The following is a 16,197-nucleotide window of genomic DNA, read 5'->3' on the forward strand; positions in this document are numbered from 1 at the left end:
TTTTTCTGTAGATTTTAAAATTACAATCACAAAGTTCAAACTACAGCGTCTCAAAAATCCTTTTGAATAACCATCTTAACGCTTTGTAATCACAAAAACGGATAAATGTCATAGTTAAGTCTTTTTGTGGCTCATATCACAACTTGTAATTGAAGTAAAGACTCCTTAGTAATCAAAATAAAGTGCAAATTGAGTTTTCCTTTTTTTATATAGAGCTTGTACAAAATTGGTAAGTTGAGCATGTATTTATATTTTCTTCTAAACTTACAATTTAAATTTAGTAGAAATACAACTGAACAAAGAGAATGGTAATAATTGTGCCACATATGACCAAGTACTTCTGTAGTATTTCTTATTATAGCATTAACACTACGGTGAATATGAGCGCTATACAGAAGAAAACCACTACAAAGTGACAATATTTATTTTCAAATATACACTCAGTATAATTTATTAGTATAGCTTTTAAATGTAAATGTAACCTGGAATAGTGAAATGTGTGTGTTTACACCACATTTCAAGAGATTCCCATTCAATTATCCATCCTTGTGCAGTTTCAAAGCCTTCAGCAATAAGAAAGACCATTTTCAATGTACGCACATGGTAGTGGTCAAAAAGGATTCAACGACTGCAGCTGTGAAGACTTCCTCAAAACTTCCACTGAGGCAGACAGTGGATGTGAAAACAGCAAAACAAAGGACCATAAAATAAACCACCCTGAAGTGAAGCCTCCACTCCAGGGCTTTAAGGGGGGGGGCTGCAGGGGGGGGTCTTGTAGTGAAATGAGCTACTGTAGAGCCGTGTGTGTCGTGTCTCCTGCTCCCTGACCGCTGGTGTGTGCAGCATTAAGGAAGTAGCGGCGGGTTATAGTAACAAGCCAGTTTTACAAATGTGTTGAGTAATTGCAGGCTGTCTTGTTAAAGTTAACGATTCAACACCTTGTTAAACATGACAAACAGCGGAGCGCCTCGGCGGAGGTCGGCCCTGATCCGTTTTCACTGAGATGACACGCCGTTCGTCACGCGTGACACCAGATACGCGCGGGGTGGTTTCAGAGGGCAGAGAAGAGGCGCAGCGCTCAAAATCAACATGTTTATTTTCTCTGTCCGCAGGGATTAGGTCTTCATGACAGACATGTACAGGAATTGTAACAGGGACAATGCTGGGAGGAGGATTTGAAGTCTCCTCAGAAGAGGAGCACAGATTTCAGTCTGCTCTCCCCTGAATCTGCAACTACTCCAGAGGCACTCTAATGCAACGCAATGCAGCAGTCTGTTGACTAAGATCCAGGAAAATAACAGCAACACTGGAGAGGAGGGTTGAAACGAAGGAGCCGTCTGCTTGACACACCGTGGACTGGAGATACATGTGTTCCCTAACACATCGGGAGGACCTCGAACACAGCACGGGGGAGAAGTATAAAACTACAAAATCAATGCAAAGTCGGGATAAACTGAACAAAAACATGAGTGGAAGTATAGAGATAATAATCTTCCAACCATCTCCAGTCTTTTTTTTTTAACAGATGACGAATCACTGAGCATCATCTTCATTGGCAAAGACCACCGTGTAACGTGAACCGCTGTCGTCACCGGATGAATGTCCAGGACGAGTCTGATATCCTGACGTTCGCCTGGGCTCGAGTGCAATAATCGGTCCTAACTCTGGCATCAGGTACATAGTCACTATATGGCTTAACAAGGTAAACAGGTCCATATAAACTAGAAAGGTACATAGACATCTTTCATTAGTCAAAACTATGGTACAGCAATATATTGGCAAAAGAAAAACTAAAGAACTAAGTAACTTTATGTAAACAATGGTAGACCACTGTACAGCTTATTCTAACATGGTATTTACAGGTCAAGGTCTTTTACTAGCTAGTTCCCATGTACAGAGGGGGTTAAAGGTCAAACACAGGGTGGACGTACACTGTACGTTAGGCAAATCCAACCATCCCATCTGCCTGCAAAGAAGTGGAGACCCAACAAATCGCATGTTAAACGCACAGACTTGTCGAATCGCCCCGAGTCTCCCTCCGCCCGTCACACGAGGAGTTATTTCTTTTTCAAACCATACATAAGGCAAGGGTAGTTACGGAAGGTGGAGGCATCACATTCTTTGCGAGGGATTACTGAGATAATCTACGGGAGACAGGCTGATGGTTCTTTGGGGTAAATGCACTTTTCGAGTTTTCACTTGCTTTTTCAAATATGTAACCAAAAAAAAAAAAAAGAAAAAAAGAGTGCAACAAAGGGGACAAGGTCTAGTTCCGTCGGGGAAAATGTGCAAAATCTGCTCTAAAGCAAAGTGACAGTGTCGCAAATTGTAATGTACAAGGTACAGGGAGATGTACGGGGCCGTCAGATGGGAGACGCCAGTGCAGACCCTCATCACAACATACTGTATTATATACAAGGCACTGAGGAGAAGAGTCAAGGGCCACGTGTCCAGTCCGCCGCCAGCCCGCTCAGTCCGGTCGAAATATAGGATATTTGGGTAAGAATTCTATAAGAATCACCTGCAGGGAGAGAAACACAACAGCTGTCAGCATTTCAGAGCACACAACAGCAGAAACACCAAATATTACCTCACAGATTTTTTTTTTTAATTGTTCTGATCAGATGAGAAAAGTGGCAAAGTTAAATAGTAACTACAGAAAATTTAATGAGGCTATTTGAACATTTCATTTGTTGAAGAAAGAAATTTAAAAGTCTGCTTATTAATTAATTATTTGAAGAACTATTTGTAACACTTTGGCTGTTTAGTTTTTTCAGTTGAGACATTTAAAAGATTTAGAAGATTAATTCACAAGATGATTACTTTGGTGCTGGTAAAGCATTGATCTAATCTTTCACTGGTTCCAGATTAAACGGCTGATCTTTCGGCGGGGAGGATAACGTGGAGATTATTCAGCAGTAGAAATAAACCAACATGTTCCACAGCAACAACGTGATTTATCCATCCACTTACATATTCCATCATATTACTGCTTTCACATTTTCTTTTACTGAGTTTCCAGTGTAGGCCCAGCTGATGAGAGAAGAGAAGACACAATGAGGCAACATCTCTTTCAACTTTAAACCGACACACACACACACACACACACACACACACATGCACGCGCACACACACAGGCAGGTCTGTCTGAAATCTGCCTTCAGTGTCAGGGGACTTTGAGAGCAGGACTGTCTGGTCTGGCTGGGGTCAAACTGTGGCCAGACACCCTGAAGAGCTTCCTTTATACCTTTGCACAGCTACTAGCTGTAATTTGTTGCTGCGAGACAAAACAAAATTAACATAGTCTTTTACGGCTGACCCCGTGATCCTCTCAGAGCCTCGTGCACCAGATCTGACTCAAACGGCTCTGAGGGCCCGGTGCGGCGGGTGAGAGAGGTTAAGAAACAGATAAATGGCCGTGATCCATCACGGCCGTACTCAGCTTACACTCGCACTGACACAGACAATTAAACACTTCCACACAGGTGCTGGGGTTGGGGCTGGCATCTGTCTCACCTTGTGGTATAGTCGGTTATTTTCCCATTCTAAAAGCTTCTGAATGGAGCGTCTTGTCTTTAGGAGGAGAAAACAAATGCATTAATGCAGGCGGGGAAAGAGCAGATTTTTAACAGGTATCAGTAAAATGCAACAGTGTGAGGATTTATGGACTGGACTCGCAATTTACCAGCCAGTAATTTCCACTTTCTTGCCAGCAATTCTGAGAGGGTAACCCCACTTTTAAACGACACACCCTTGAGCTGGAGAGGAGCTGCACTGCGCAATGCATCATTTTTACACAGAGCCACTAATTGAACACGAGTAGCTATTACCCCCTACACCCAGATCAATGCAGCTGAATTGCTATAACAGCCCCTGAGCAATCAGCGCTGATGTAAGGGAGAGTCGAACCGGGGAGGTCTGAGACTTACTCTCTTGTTGAGGCAAATAACGGGCCACAGGCTACAGCCGACTGTACAGCAGCAGCACAGGCAGCCGCAGAGGAGCCATTTCACATTCACAGGCAGGTTCTTCTTCAAGCACGCGTTCACTCTGCCGATGCTGGTTTTGAATTCCTCTGGTGCTACCTAAAATGAGAAAGCATGGACACGAAAAGTGGTTGCTTTAATGATGAGGGAATAGTCGAGATCGAGAAACGCTTTAAATGCTTTTTTCAACTTGATTGGTGGAAAGAAACCCGAGCTCAAAGATCAAAGACTTTGGGAAAACCAACAGGTAGATATCTGCAGACGTTGTCCTGGGATGAGCTCTCTAAATACGATGGCCCCCGACTTGCTAACCGAGCGCCAGACTGTTCAAGGCAAAGAGGGAGTCAAAGGAGAGATAAGCTCAGCGCCTGTGGCAGTGTCGGCCAAACAACTTGAATGGATGCTCATTCCTCGGTGAGTCTGTACGCCATAAAACCGGGGTCGTAATCTTTTATGACAGGATGCAAAGGTCTCTTTGCAAACAGCCAAAGACCTCAGAATAAAGCCCAGCAGGGCCTGATCTGCACCCTTCAATCATCATAATTGTGACCTCATCCATCACATGTCACCCTGGGTCACAATACTGAAGGTACTTTTTATTGCCCCACACTTCCCTCGGCCCGCTCTTACCCCTGCAGCCTTTTTGTGTTTCTGCGTCCGACCCAGGAAGCTTTCTTTTCTTGTCTAGGGCAGAGGCTTCATTTCATTATTTTATCACCTGGAGCTGGACCATCCAGAACACTGGGGTCCCCGCCAACCCGTCCCCACGGACGGCTTACTCATTTACAGAGCTGGACAGCAGCACATTCAGGCTCCTTTCTATGCGGTGTGCCGCGTTACTTATAATGCATCTCCATCAGATCAAACCCGCTCGGGGAAGTTTGAATGGGGCGGTTTGGGGAAGTTGGGGCCGTTAAAGGCCCAAAGGAACAAAGGGGATCGCTGCGCCTTTAATTGCTTAATTCTTCCCACTTGGATTTGAACAGAAAGCAGCCTGCAAGCCTGAAGTGCAAGAAAACTCGGGAGCAACTGTACCTTTCCCGTGAGAACAGAGGGAAACTCTGTGTCGAATCTGTTGCTCAGTCCAAACCTGAAAATGGAACCACAGAGCAAACATTTAGTATGCAAATGAGAAGGTTTCTAACATACAATAAAAGTCTTCATACTGCAATATGAGCAAAAACAAGCAGAACAGAAGCTGACTCACAAACCAACACTCACACTGTATGATTTTCAACTGATATTCATGGAAAGAGACATTAAACAAAAAAACACACATTTATCCTTGCTTTCGGTTCTTCAAGGGATGCTACAAACTGAAAAATGCATAGTAGTAACACAACAATGCTCACCGGTAATTTCCTGTTAACAAGAATTAATCATGCATTTGTTTAATTATTCATCAAATTTACAAACTGTATGGAAACATTAACTGATGTTTCTACTTATTTTGTATTTTGAATCAACACACATTTGGACACAAAAGAGAAATTCAATATAAATCTAGAATACACGTGAAAAAAATTGGACTTTGATTTACTTTGTTGGCTGATAATGATTTCGATAAATGTGCACCAATTTTAAGCAATTTACAGAGAGCATGGCAGCTCTCTTGCAGTGAATTCAACACAAAAGTGACAATTTCCGGGTTTCGGTTTTAACTGACACTGCATTCACTGAGATGTCCAGTGAAGTTCAAACTGAAAGAGAAAAGATTTAGAACATGAGAGAGGACTGTCATGAATGGTCAGTCTTTCAGTCTTCATAACCTTTAACACAGAGTTGGAAGAGGTCACAAACAAAACTCAAGTCTTTACATCTCAGTGGGAAATGGAAACAAATTTATCATATGTTGAAGTTAACAGATATCATGAGCTTGTAAAACAACGCCATCATTACAACTGTGTAGCATCTCTTCATTTTGAAAATGCAAATATTTGGAAATTGAAGAAACTGATTTTACTTCTTGTCTGAGGCAGGACTGGAGGGACTCCACAGACCCGGGTCCACTGGAGATTCGGTTTTATGGGGCACCAAATGTGAGCACACATCGAGCTTCTTCTTTGAATCATACAGTTTGGTCAGTGGACACAGACTGTGGTTTCTGAAAATGTCCCTGATTCCATGCAGCAGCGAGCTACTTTGGCCTTGTCATTTGCTCAGAGATTTTTTTCAGATTCTCTGGATCATTTCATGACATTACACACAATAAAAACTTGGATATTCAGAATCTAAAACAATATTCAGATGTCTTTTTTCTTGGATCAATGAACCATTCCTTGTTCTTTTTTATGGAGTCTGCAAGTTATTGAGATGTTATGGATCAGCCTAACTGGATGTGAAATGCTCCATTTTTTTTTAATCACTTGCACTATGTTTTGCTTTCAATGAAAACATTAATTTTCCATGAATAAAATACAAGTTTAGCCAAACAGTGCAAACTGATTGTGTTTAGAGGGTACACGTCATCACGTGGGAGGGGGGTGAAGCTGTGTTATATATTATATAGTATTATAATAGGTATGGCAAATTTATTCATATACCGGCATCCAGACACAAGGCTTTCCAAACGTATACATTAAAACAAAGCAATCAAGAAAGAGATCAACAGGAACATAATTAAGTAAAGCATTTAATAAAATAAAGGGCATAAAATAAGATAAATCTATTGTTTACTGGAATCCTGAGCAAATCATAGTATTGTAAGACCTGATTTAAAAGAAGCAGCAGTGCTCAGGTGTTCAGGACGTTTGTTCCACAGGTGAGGAGCAGAGGAACTAAAGAACCTTGTTTGGCTCTGGGAACTCGTAAACCTCTTCCTGAGGACCTCTGAGGTCTGGATGTTTCATATATCTACTCGTACCTTGACCCAAGACAAGAAGTAAGATTTTAAAGTTGATCCTTTGGATCAGCCAGTGCAGAGATTGAAGCTCTGTACTCCACATCCTCTTTGTCTTGGTGAAGACTCTGGAGGTGTGTAGCTTATTTATTTATTTTTTTAACTGACACCTTTAAACACACTGGTACAATACTCCAACCTACTCCTATAAATGCATAAACAAGCTTCTCTGAATCTTCTTCGGTCAGAAATCGTTGTGATTGTTGAAATTCAGGTCTGGGCCCATGTAAACAAGTCTATAGAGAGATAGCAGAGTGTGTATTTGTCTTGTGCAGCCTGTGTGATCTGTGGCATTGAGGCTGCATTTTAAAGCTGACATGTCAGATTCATCTGGATTCAGAGCAGCTCAAGCCGTCTCTACTCGTCAGGTTAAAGGAAAAAGACAGAAGGATGATCTGATAACGATGATTTAGAGCCACGCTGGGAATCTGCTCGGCTTTAGGGTGGTGAAGGGGCTGACCTTTCATTGTAAACTAAATCAAACTGCGCCAGGTCAAGCATCAAGTCGGTGGTCTCGATGATATGCTCCAACAAAGTTTGCCAAAACACGAGGATGATGAAGATGGAGGAGAAAAGATTTAGTTAACACATAAACTTGACAGCCGCAGGTATCAGTCGGCGCGCCGCCGGCTGTGAGGCTGGTTCGGGGGATATAAAGCAGTAAAGGTGAGTTTATGGTGTAACAACGGGTATAAAGCGGAAACATATGGCTAACTGTTAGTTGTTGTGATTTGCGTTAGCTCGCAGGCTAGCGACAGCTAACTGAGGCGGAGGATAACAGAGCGACGGGCGGACAGACAGGAGCGACGGACGCGGCTCTGCTTACACGGTGATGTGGCCGGCCCCTCGCATGACCACGGGCTCCGGGCAGTATCTGGGTAAGTGCTCCTCGCTCACTACGTGCTCATCCTCTTCGTCTTCTAACTCATAAATGGTATCAAAGTCCGCCATGTTGGGTAGTAAGACGCTCATGACGTCTGCGGCGGGGACGCGCACGTCCGTTTAAAAGCGCGCCCACGTTGGTCGTTCGCACTCAGAGGGGCTGCTGAGTTTTCAACAGATTAGAAATAATGCAAATGCGATTAGAATCCATTAAAATCGTCAGTTTGGATGAGTTACAACAGTAGGGCATACCAGATAAAAATCAATTAATTTAATGTTAAATTTGAGCTTTTTTTGATTTTGGGTTTGTTTTTTGTTTTTTTTTTTTCAAGCCACTTTTGGACAGTGTCTTTTATAAAATTTCATCATGTAAGAATGTGAATAATCTCACTGTTATTATCATGTTTATATATTATGATCTGCGTTTTTTTCCATGCACCTGATTTGTCATGTATTATTTGTATAATTTTCCTTTGCTACTCTTTTGTTACTTTCTACTGCTACTACAGCCATGCAAATGTCCCCATTGTGGGACAAATAAATTATCTTATCCTACATTATCTCATATATCGCTGTGGTGTTTGATTTTTGATTTTTTTTTACCCGTTCACATTTAAATTTGATTATATGACTAATTCAGTATTTTATTCAACAGTGTTTTTCTGTATTTTTTTATTCATCTAGATCTATGTTTTTGTATTCATGTTGTGAGTTAGGGTTTCTCTGTTTTCTGTCAGTTATCAAATCTGATTTCATGTAATTCCAGTCACATTTGTGGCACTTCAGGAGTCTTTGCTCTGAATTGATGTCTCCCTCATTTGGAGTGTTTTGTGTCTGTGTGAGTAATATATGCTTTATATATCTGACCCCTCTGACACTGGCTCTTGTGCACTGTGAGACATGCTGTCAGGGGAATAAATGAACTTTTTTCAATTCAGACATGAACACAGGTCAACATAAGGAAGAGTCCCTTTTCCTGAAATATAGTCTGTCTAGACAAATGATGATTTACATCAGGTAATTACACACCAACCAGCCCTAAATGAAATTAGGGCATGCTTGATTATACCAACACATCTTTATCATATGTGGAAAAATTAGGACAGTTGATGTAATGTTAAGCTCCACATTTCTATCTTAACTTTTGGACACTTTTTGTGCTTCAGTAAGAAATTACAAAGCAAGTCACAGGCTCAAGCATGGCAATACAATTACAATTCAAATCAAAGCAAATGTGGTTGTATAACATCTCCACGTCAAGATGGAAAAGGAGCAGAATGAAGGCCTCAACAACTTGTTTGGAGTAGAAGCCTGTGCTGATGATCCTTTAGAAAACCATGAATTTTTCATTATCAGAAGTAACCAAAATTGCATTGAAAAAGCACAACCCTGAGAGTTTAACTTTGTGAAATATCTCAACACCTTTGTTGTAAAAGTCACAGACTATAGTCAAACAATTAAATGAAAATGAGATAGGACAAAGGTAGAAAACTGTATTCAGTCAGCATGATTGCTCCAAAATGTGTATGGCTATATATTTGCACAAAAACTAATCAAATCATTCAAAACACAGCAAAGGAGAGAAAAAAGAAAAATAACATACGTTCTGCAAAAAGCATTTTATTTACACTATGAAATTATCTGTACCATCAACAGCTTCACTTTGCACCAGAATCGTGCAGCAAACATAGAAAATGATTTGTCAAGTCGAAGTGGTTTATCCAGTGTGACTAAGCTACAAACAGTCCGAACATTCACTGGTTTATCCCTGAATTCTCCTTTTATTCACACTCTTCATCACATCCAAAAAAAAAAAACAACAAACAAAAAACAACAAATGATATTTATATCTTATTAACTCACAAACAGTTTAAAACTTTTAAAAAACTTTGAAACACGTAGATTTTTTGTCTTTTTGTAATCCTCACGTTATTATATCTATTCTATCTTTTTAAATCAATATTTGTAGGTAAATCTGCAGCTTTGTGCTTCAGGACGTGAGTCCAGGTCCTCTGGCTGCCTGTGAGGAGTCCCGGCAGCGCGTCGGAGTGCTCAGTTATGAGAGATGATCCACAGGAAGAACTGTTTCACTGAGTCACTGTCACTTGCTGTATATTCCCGATTGATGGCAAGGTGCTCATTCCCTGTGGAGGATACATAGAGCCGTGGATGTCTGTGGGGCTGAGGGAGCCCGTCGGCACCGGCAGGGGACTCACTGAACCCGGGTCACTGTGCACGGAGCCGCTGCTGCCGTCCGACTGACCCAGCTTCTTCTTGATCAGCTTCCTCTCCTTCGCCCTGCGGTTCTGAAACCAGATTTTCACCTGGATAGAGGCATAAAACAAATAAGAAAAGTGAATAAATACACCCCCGAATGCTGAATGTAACGTCCATGATGCACTTTTTACGCACAGCGGCTAGAAAGAGGAAAACCAAATCTTTATTTCATCTCTCTCTCTCTCAGTAGGAACGTTTTAAATCTTCATTTCATGCCTGATCATGTCCTTACGAAATAAATCAAACTGGGATTTAAAAGCAGAACGAAGCAAAGGTTTTTGTTTTTTTTTTTTTTTGTTTTTTTTACAACAAAATGAGAACTGAAATGAATTAAATGACAAACAAAATCAAAGTGAAAATACTAATTGTGTTTATTTCTAAATGTACGACAACAAAATAACTTGTCTTTTAATATACAAGAACATTAAATGTTGACATATTAAAAAGTTTTTTTTTTTTACAAATCATCCACGAAATATGCATCAATTAAACCCAAACTAATGGTACGTGCTTTGAGTGGAATTTAATTAATTTTAGTTTAGATAATTATAGGTTACAACAAAAATCTAGATTAATCTAAATTCATCCTGCATGTATATATTTAAAGTCATGATAATTGTGACTTAATTTTACAGCCTGCACATCAGCTATTTGAGATTTTGACAAGCATATGGTGACAAGTACCTATTTGACACCTGTTATATCCTTTAAATACTTCTTAATCTTACTGCATTTGACTTAAGACAGGTGTAAGTGATGTTTTGTTTAATTGTGGCATGGATCTACCTGTCTTTCCGACAATCCGAGGTTGACAGCCAGCTCGGACTTCCTCCTGATGGTGATGTATCTGTTGAAATGAAACTCCTTCTCCAGCTCCAGCCTCTGATGGTCTGTGTAGACTACCCTGTATTTCTCCTTCGTTCTTGTTTTACCTGAAGGTGGGAAATAATAAAAGAAAAGGCACATGAAGACTCTTTAGGACCTCGCGTTAGCAGCCAGGTGGTTAAACTGGAAGATTTGCACACACTGCATGCCAGGACGGGCCTATCTGGGCTGAGCATCTCGACGCGTCCGAAGCCCGCATGTCTGCGCCTTCTTCCAACTGATAAGGCAGACGCAGCTTTTTGATGTTGCTCTGATGACAGCTGTCGTTCACTGAATTTCAAACAGATCCGCCACTGACCGGTCAGAAGTAAATAGCCAACTCAAAAATACGCAGACAGGGAAGGGATCGAGTCCATTTACGCTGCGTAAAATGTATTGAAGGCGTCTCGAGTTTTTTACGGTTTTACGGGCCTATTGTAAGACCACTTTCGTTAAGTTTGAATAAAAAAAAAACTAATAAAAACACGTAAACCTCGTAGTTTATTCACAGTGCTTGAAATTAATTTCCAATTTAGGGAAATTGTGGTTCTATTTTTCCAATTTTTACGCGCTCTGCAAAGAAAAAAAAAGAATAGAAAAAAACTGCAATCCAATACAGTTGATTTGTTACACAGCCGTAAACCATGCTGCCCTTACGCTTGAGATATTGGCTGGGAAACGCGTCGCTCTTTCCGGTTCTTTCTCGGAGAGGAAGGGAGGATGGCGCATATCAAAGTGAAGAGGTGTTGAAAGCAAAGGCCAGTATGACGGATAACTCTCAAAACAGTAAACATGTAACAGGGAAGTCGACCTCACATCTCCAGGATTGATGGCATTACCATCACAACTGCGCCTGGCGCCGATTCCTCGCACCTTTTTAAAATTTCCACCACAGGAGAGAAAGCAGTAGAATGACCTGCTGACCCTCAGTCCACCATAACTTATTACGCATCAGAGGTTTGATGTGGGGCGGACACATGACATCCAGTTCGTTTTAACTGCAAACATTAATGAAATTTCAACATGGTTGGTAATAATTTTTTAAGCAAAACCATCCATAATTCTTTGACAACATTGTGGGATGTTTTTAAAATGTATTATCGGTTTAACGATTCCCAGGGTGACACAAGGCCAGGACAACCTCCTGTCTCTTTTTTCAAACTCCTGTCCAACTCACGTTTGGTATTTTATTATTAAGACAAACTATAAAATATTTTTTTAGCAAAATAACCGCGTTAAGAATATTTATTTCCAATTAAACTAAACCGCCGACACGTGCGTAAAATCCCGAAGGCGCGCAAAAAAACCTTTCCTCCCTAAAACGCAACAGCATCTGCTCCACTTTTCACACAGCATAATGCCGGCGCATTGTTTAAAGATGGTGAACTGACCTGTAGAAGATGACTGAGCAGTTTTACTCATCCACTGGTATGAATTGCGCCTTTCTCTCTCCGAAGAAAGCTGTGCAACATTAACATTATCCGGCGGCGGCTGTAAGACTGCAGACCCTGGAGGATGCATATGACTGTACTCAGATGAACAGTAGGGAACCGGTCCGGGCGGGGAATTACTCATGGGCGCAGGAATAGCATTAGGGGGTCCCAGACTGTATGCACCCCAGTCCTCCCGTGGGGTGCCATATGAAGGTCCCCAACTCCCTGCAGACTGTGGGTGTGTATCCATGTTTGGCACATGATGATATCCGGTAAAGTCGGGGTACTGCGGTGGAGAAACAAAGTTCTGTGGAGGCAGATTGATGCTTGATCTTCTTACTGGCCCTTGGTGATACATGCTACTTTCTTTATCCAGTAGGTATCCCACATACATGATTTGTAGAAAAAAAGTTTGTAATAGTTTAAAACAGCAGAGGGGTGATGTTGCCTTATCTTAAGGCGACATTGTGACCCTTCGGCTGTAAAAACAATCCTTGTGCTGTTTAGTCCAAACGGGGTTCCCAGAGCAAAACGCGGCGTATAGTTCCCGTGCGTCCTCCAGCCTCACATGATGTGGCTCTGTTGACAAGAGGATGGAAGTGTACTCCGGCCTGCTTGACGTCAGCCGACTCCTCGGCTCTTGACGATTTGCATCCAAATGAGAGTGACCGGTGCGGCCGGCCCAGCTGTCCCCTCGCGCCCGTCCCGCGGCGCGTCATCGCCTGACGACGGGCCTATCCCAAACACGAGTCTCCCAACCCCATGAATAAATTAACGCCGCGGCCTATCAGCTGCACATGCTGCACGGTGCCCGCAATAAACGCAGGCCTCGCGTCCAAAAGCGCATCGGGAGAAATGGAACGTGCGTAATTCAGCGCAGATATATTTATTTAAATGTGAGGATTTTCGATAAGATCTCTCTTTTTTCGTTTGTGTTCATGGGAGTTGTGTTGTAAATAAGCAGGACAGATGCATTTGTTCACTGGCTGAGGATTGTTTTCCCAAATTGTGCATCAAACTTCCAGCATATACTTCATTTCAGAGTGGATTCTAAAGCGCCCGGCATGGGAATTCAGCACCTTCCAGCCACGCTTCACGCGTGATTCTCGATGTATTTGTTAAGATATTCACTTGCAAACGAGGCGCAAAGTATGAGAGACTTTTACTTAAAGCGAGCCGGACCTTTCGTATTCCTTGTTCACACCTCAAGGTCGCACTTCACAGCTAATTCCGGTTACAAGGAAACTCCACCAACCCCCCCTGAGACAAACAGCGGCCTGTCACACATCAGCCCCCGCCTGAAACTACACACAAGACATTTTTCTGACTTCAACTGGTCTTAATATTGAACAGATAGATAGATAGATAGATAGATAGATAGATAGATAGATAGATAGATAGATAGACAGATAGATAGATCTCATTAACAGGATAATGTGGTCACACATGAGTCTGTGAAGCATCATTGCTAAATATTTATGAGACTGTCTTATGGATCGGTCATTTCTGAGTGCAGCACCCTGATTTCTTTAACACATTCTCGATTCTCAGTATTCAAGCATTCATTTGTTTTCCCCTCTGTTATGACAGTGGGTGTTTCATACTTTTTTTCTGTGTTGTGTTAAAGTAGGGGGGAACAACTTTCACAAATACTGAAATGACAAAAACCTAAATGTAGCTTTTTTTTAAAATGCTGTGATTTATTCATTCATTCATTCATTTTTGGGCTGGTTCAGTTTCTCAGCATGTTTTCCACTTCGATGTACAGTGGCGGATGCTTCTTTGCAGTGTTGAGTTCAGAGGGGCAATTCAAACCCACTGATGCCCTCTTGTGGATTTGTGGTGACCAAAGAAGTGCTGAAGTCTGTTTGACAGCTCATCAGGCTGTGTGCCTGTAGGGGGCAGCCTACACCAACAAAACACGTCTGACACATCCACAAAGGCCTACTTGTTCTTGTGCCCATCCATCCCTCCGTCCATCCATCCATGACAGTTACATTCTTTGACATTCAGACTTAAGCGTAATTGTGGGAGGAAACTGAACCAGAGAATGTAATCTTTACACACAAAAGGCTTGAAGCTCATGTCCTGTCTGTGAGGCAAAAGTGCATAATCATAACATTACATCACTCACTGTGCAGCTTGTCTGCATAAACCCTGCATATCTCCACTGATTCCTACAGCACACCTCTGACATGGTGCAGCATAACAGCGATATTCTGGAAAACATTGGAACTGATATCAAAGAAAGCCATGTAGTCTGACTCAGACACTGTGTGGACTGTTTCAGGACTAAAATTCCTCCTGAATGTTGTGCAGATATGAGATTCATGTTTTGGCAGGAGCAGTATATGTGTGTATGGTCAGCATCCACGTGACCACATGATCTCCAGCACTGCTGAAAAGATATCATTTCCTTCCTAATCTTGGAGTTATAAAAAAATCTGAATCATATTCTTCCAGATGAATTCCAGTTGAAATCACTCTGCAGATTTTACCCATATAAGCTCTCCAAAATACCTCAACAGCTTCATTAACAGTGTCAGTTTTTTTTCTTTTTAAAACTGTCTTTTGCTTGTAGGTGTCACTTTTTGTTTACTCAGTTCACAAAATCCAAATCTATCCTTTAATTTGCCAAAACTCTGCAGCTTGCTTCATTCAACCATTGTGCATATTGCTGGGATTCCTTTTCTTACCCTTTGCTTAAATCCTTTATCATTTATTCCCGGTACATGCCTATCATCAGTTAAGGTTTGTTTGTACCATATCTATAAAAATATCATCAGAATTTTTTTCCATCGCAATGGCTGAAAAAGAAAAGGATGGCTGAAAGTGATTACAAGTTGCAAAAAAAAAAAGAAAAAAAAAACCCTCCAAACACATCCCATCCCACCATCCCATCTCTGGTCTTTCCCATTTGGAACATACAATCTGCTCGATCAATGACAGCAACAAAACCCCAAAACAAGACAGGAAAAAAAATGCAAAGCAGCTCAATGGCCATGGTGCTTGTGAGTGCCCTGGCTCATATACAACCACAGCCTGCTGCCACGACATTACATCTGTGAAAACCTTTAGGAAGCACTTTTCACACTGTCAGATTACTTTGAGAAGGTATTATTTACTGTCTTGAATCAGTGGAGTTCCCTGTGAGACGTGGCTGCTGGTGAAACACTGCAGACACTTGGGCATCATCCCATCCTCACTCCACCGTCACCCTCTACTGTGGTCTTATGTCCGATTATTGGATGAGTGAAACTGAGGGAAAATCCAGGAAAGAAAAAGATGACTTGTCCTCAGACTTCAGGTGTGGTAAGCCCTTCTTAGGGCCCTTATGCATGGAATTTGCATGTTCTCCCTGGGTTTCTTCCCACATTTCAAAAACACATGCTGGAGGTCAACTGGTGACTGGATTAAGAGGCAGCATTACTGATTTTCTTGATAACATTGTAGCAGTTTGTTACTGAACGGTTGTTCTAACTACAAGCCTAGTGTGGTGTGATTTACACACACGCTGATGTTTCAGCAGTGCAGTGGATAGCAATCTGGTCTCACAGTGACAATATCCCTATTTGAGTCTGGGCTTGGGGACCCTGTCTGTGTGTCGTTTTCATGTTCTCTTTGCTTTCTCTGTCTGCTTATAGTCCTAAAAAATGCATTAGAGGCCAACTGAGGTTTGTAAATTGCCACTGTGTATTCATAAGATTTGATATAGACTAAAAACTTTCAGTTTTTTTTATTATCATTATTCATTAGAGCAAAAATATGTTTATGTATTAAAATGTTTTTTTTACTTCCGCAACAACTCGATAACTTGCCACAAGATGGGGCAGTTGATTTATTTATGGTCGCTGCT

The 16,197-nt window shown here is 41.5% G+C and overlaps 2 protein-coding genes across 2 annotated transcripts; both read right to left on the minus strand.

Moving 5' to 3' along the window:
* Positions 1–613: 613 nt before the first annotated feature.
* chic1 (cysteine-rich hydrophobic domain 1) lies at positions 614–7,857 on the minus strand. Its single transcript, XM_030115642.1, has 6 exons — positions 7,712–7,857; positions 5,022–5,076; positions 3,930–4,085; positions 3,517–3,573; positions 2,974–3,033; positions 614–2,521 (listed from the first exon to the last, which is right to left on the minus strand). The coding sequence occupies exons 1-6, from the start codon at positions 7,855–7,857 to the stop codon at positions 2,471–2,473; spliced, it is 525 nt and encodes a 174-aa protein (XP_029971502.1). The 3' UTR covers positions 614–2,470.
* Positions 7,858–9,848: 1,991 nt separating this feature from the next.
* On the minus strand, positions 9,849–12,738 carry cdx4 (caudal type homeobox 4). The gene is made up of 3 exons (XM_030111121.1): positions 12,300–12,738; positions 10,831–10,976; positions 9,849–10,091 (listed from the first exon to the last, which is right to left on the minus strand). The coding sequence occupies exons 1-3, from the start codon at positions 12,733–12,735 to the stop codon at positions 9,855–9,857; spliced, it is 819 nt and encodes a 272-aa protein (XP_029966981.1). The 5' UTR covers positions 12,736–12,738; the 3' UTR covers positions 9,849–9,854.
* Positions 12,739–16,197: the final 3,459 nt, after the last annotated feature.

Source organism: Salarias fasciatus, chromosome 2, assembly GCF_902148845.1.
Source record: "Salarias fasciatus chromosome 2, fSalaFa1.1, whole genome shotgun sequence".
Taxonomy (NCBI): domain Eukaryota; kingdom Metazoa; phylum Chordata; class Actinopteri; order Blenniiformes; family Blenniidae; genus Salarias; species Salarias fasciatus.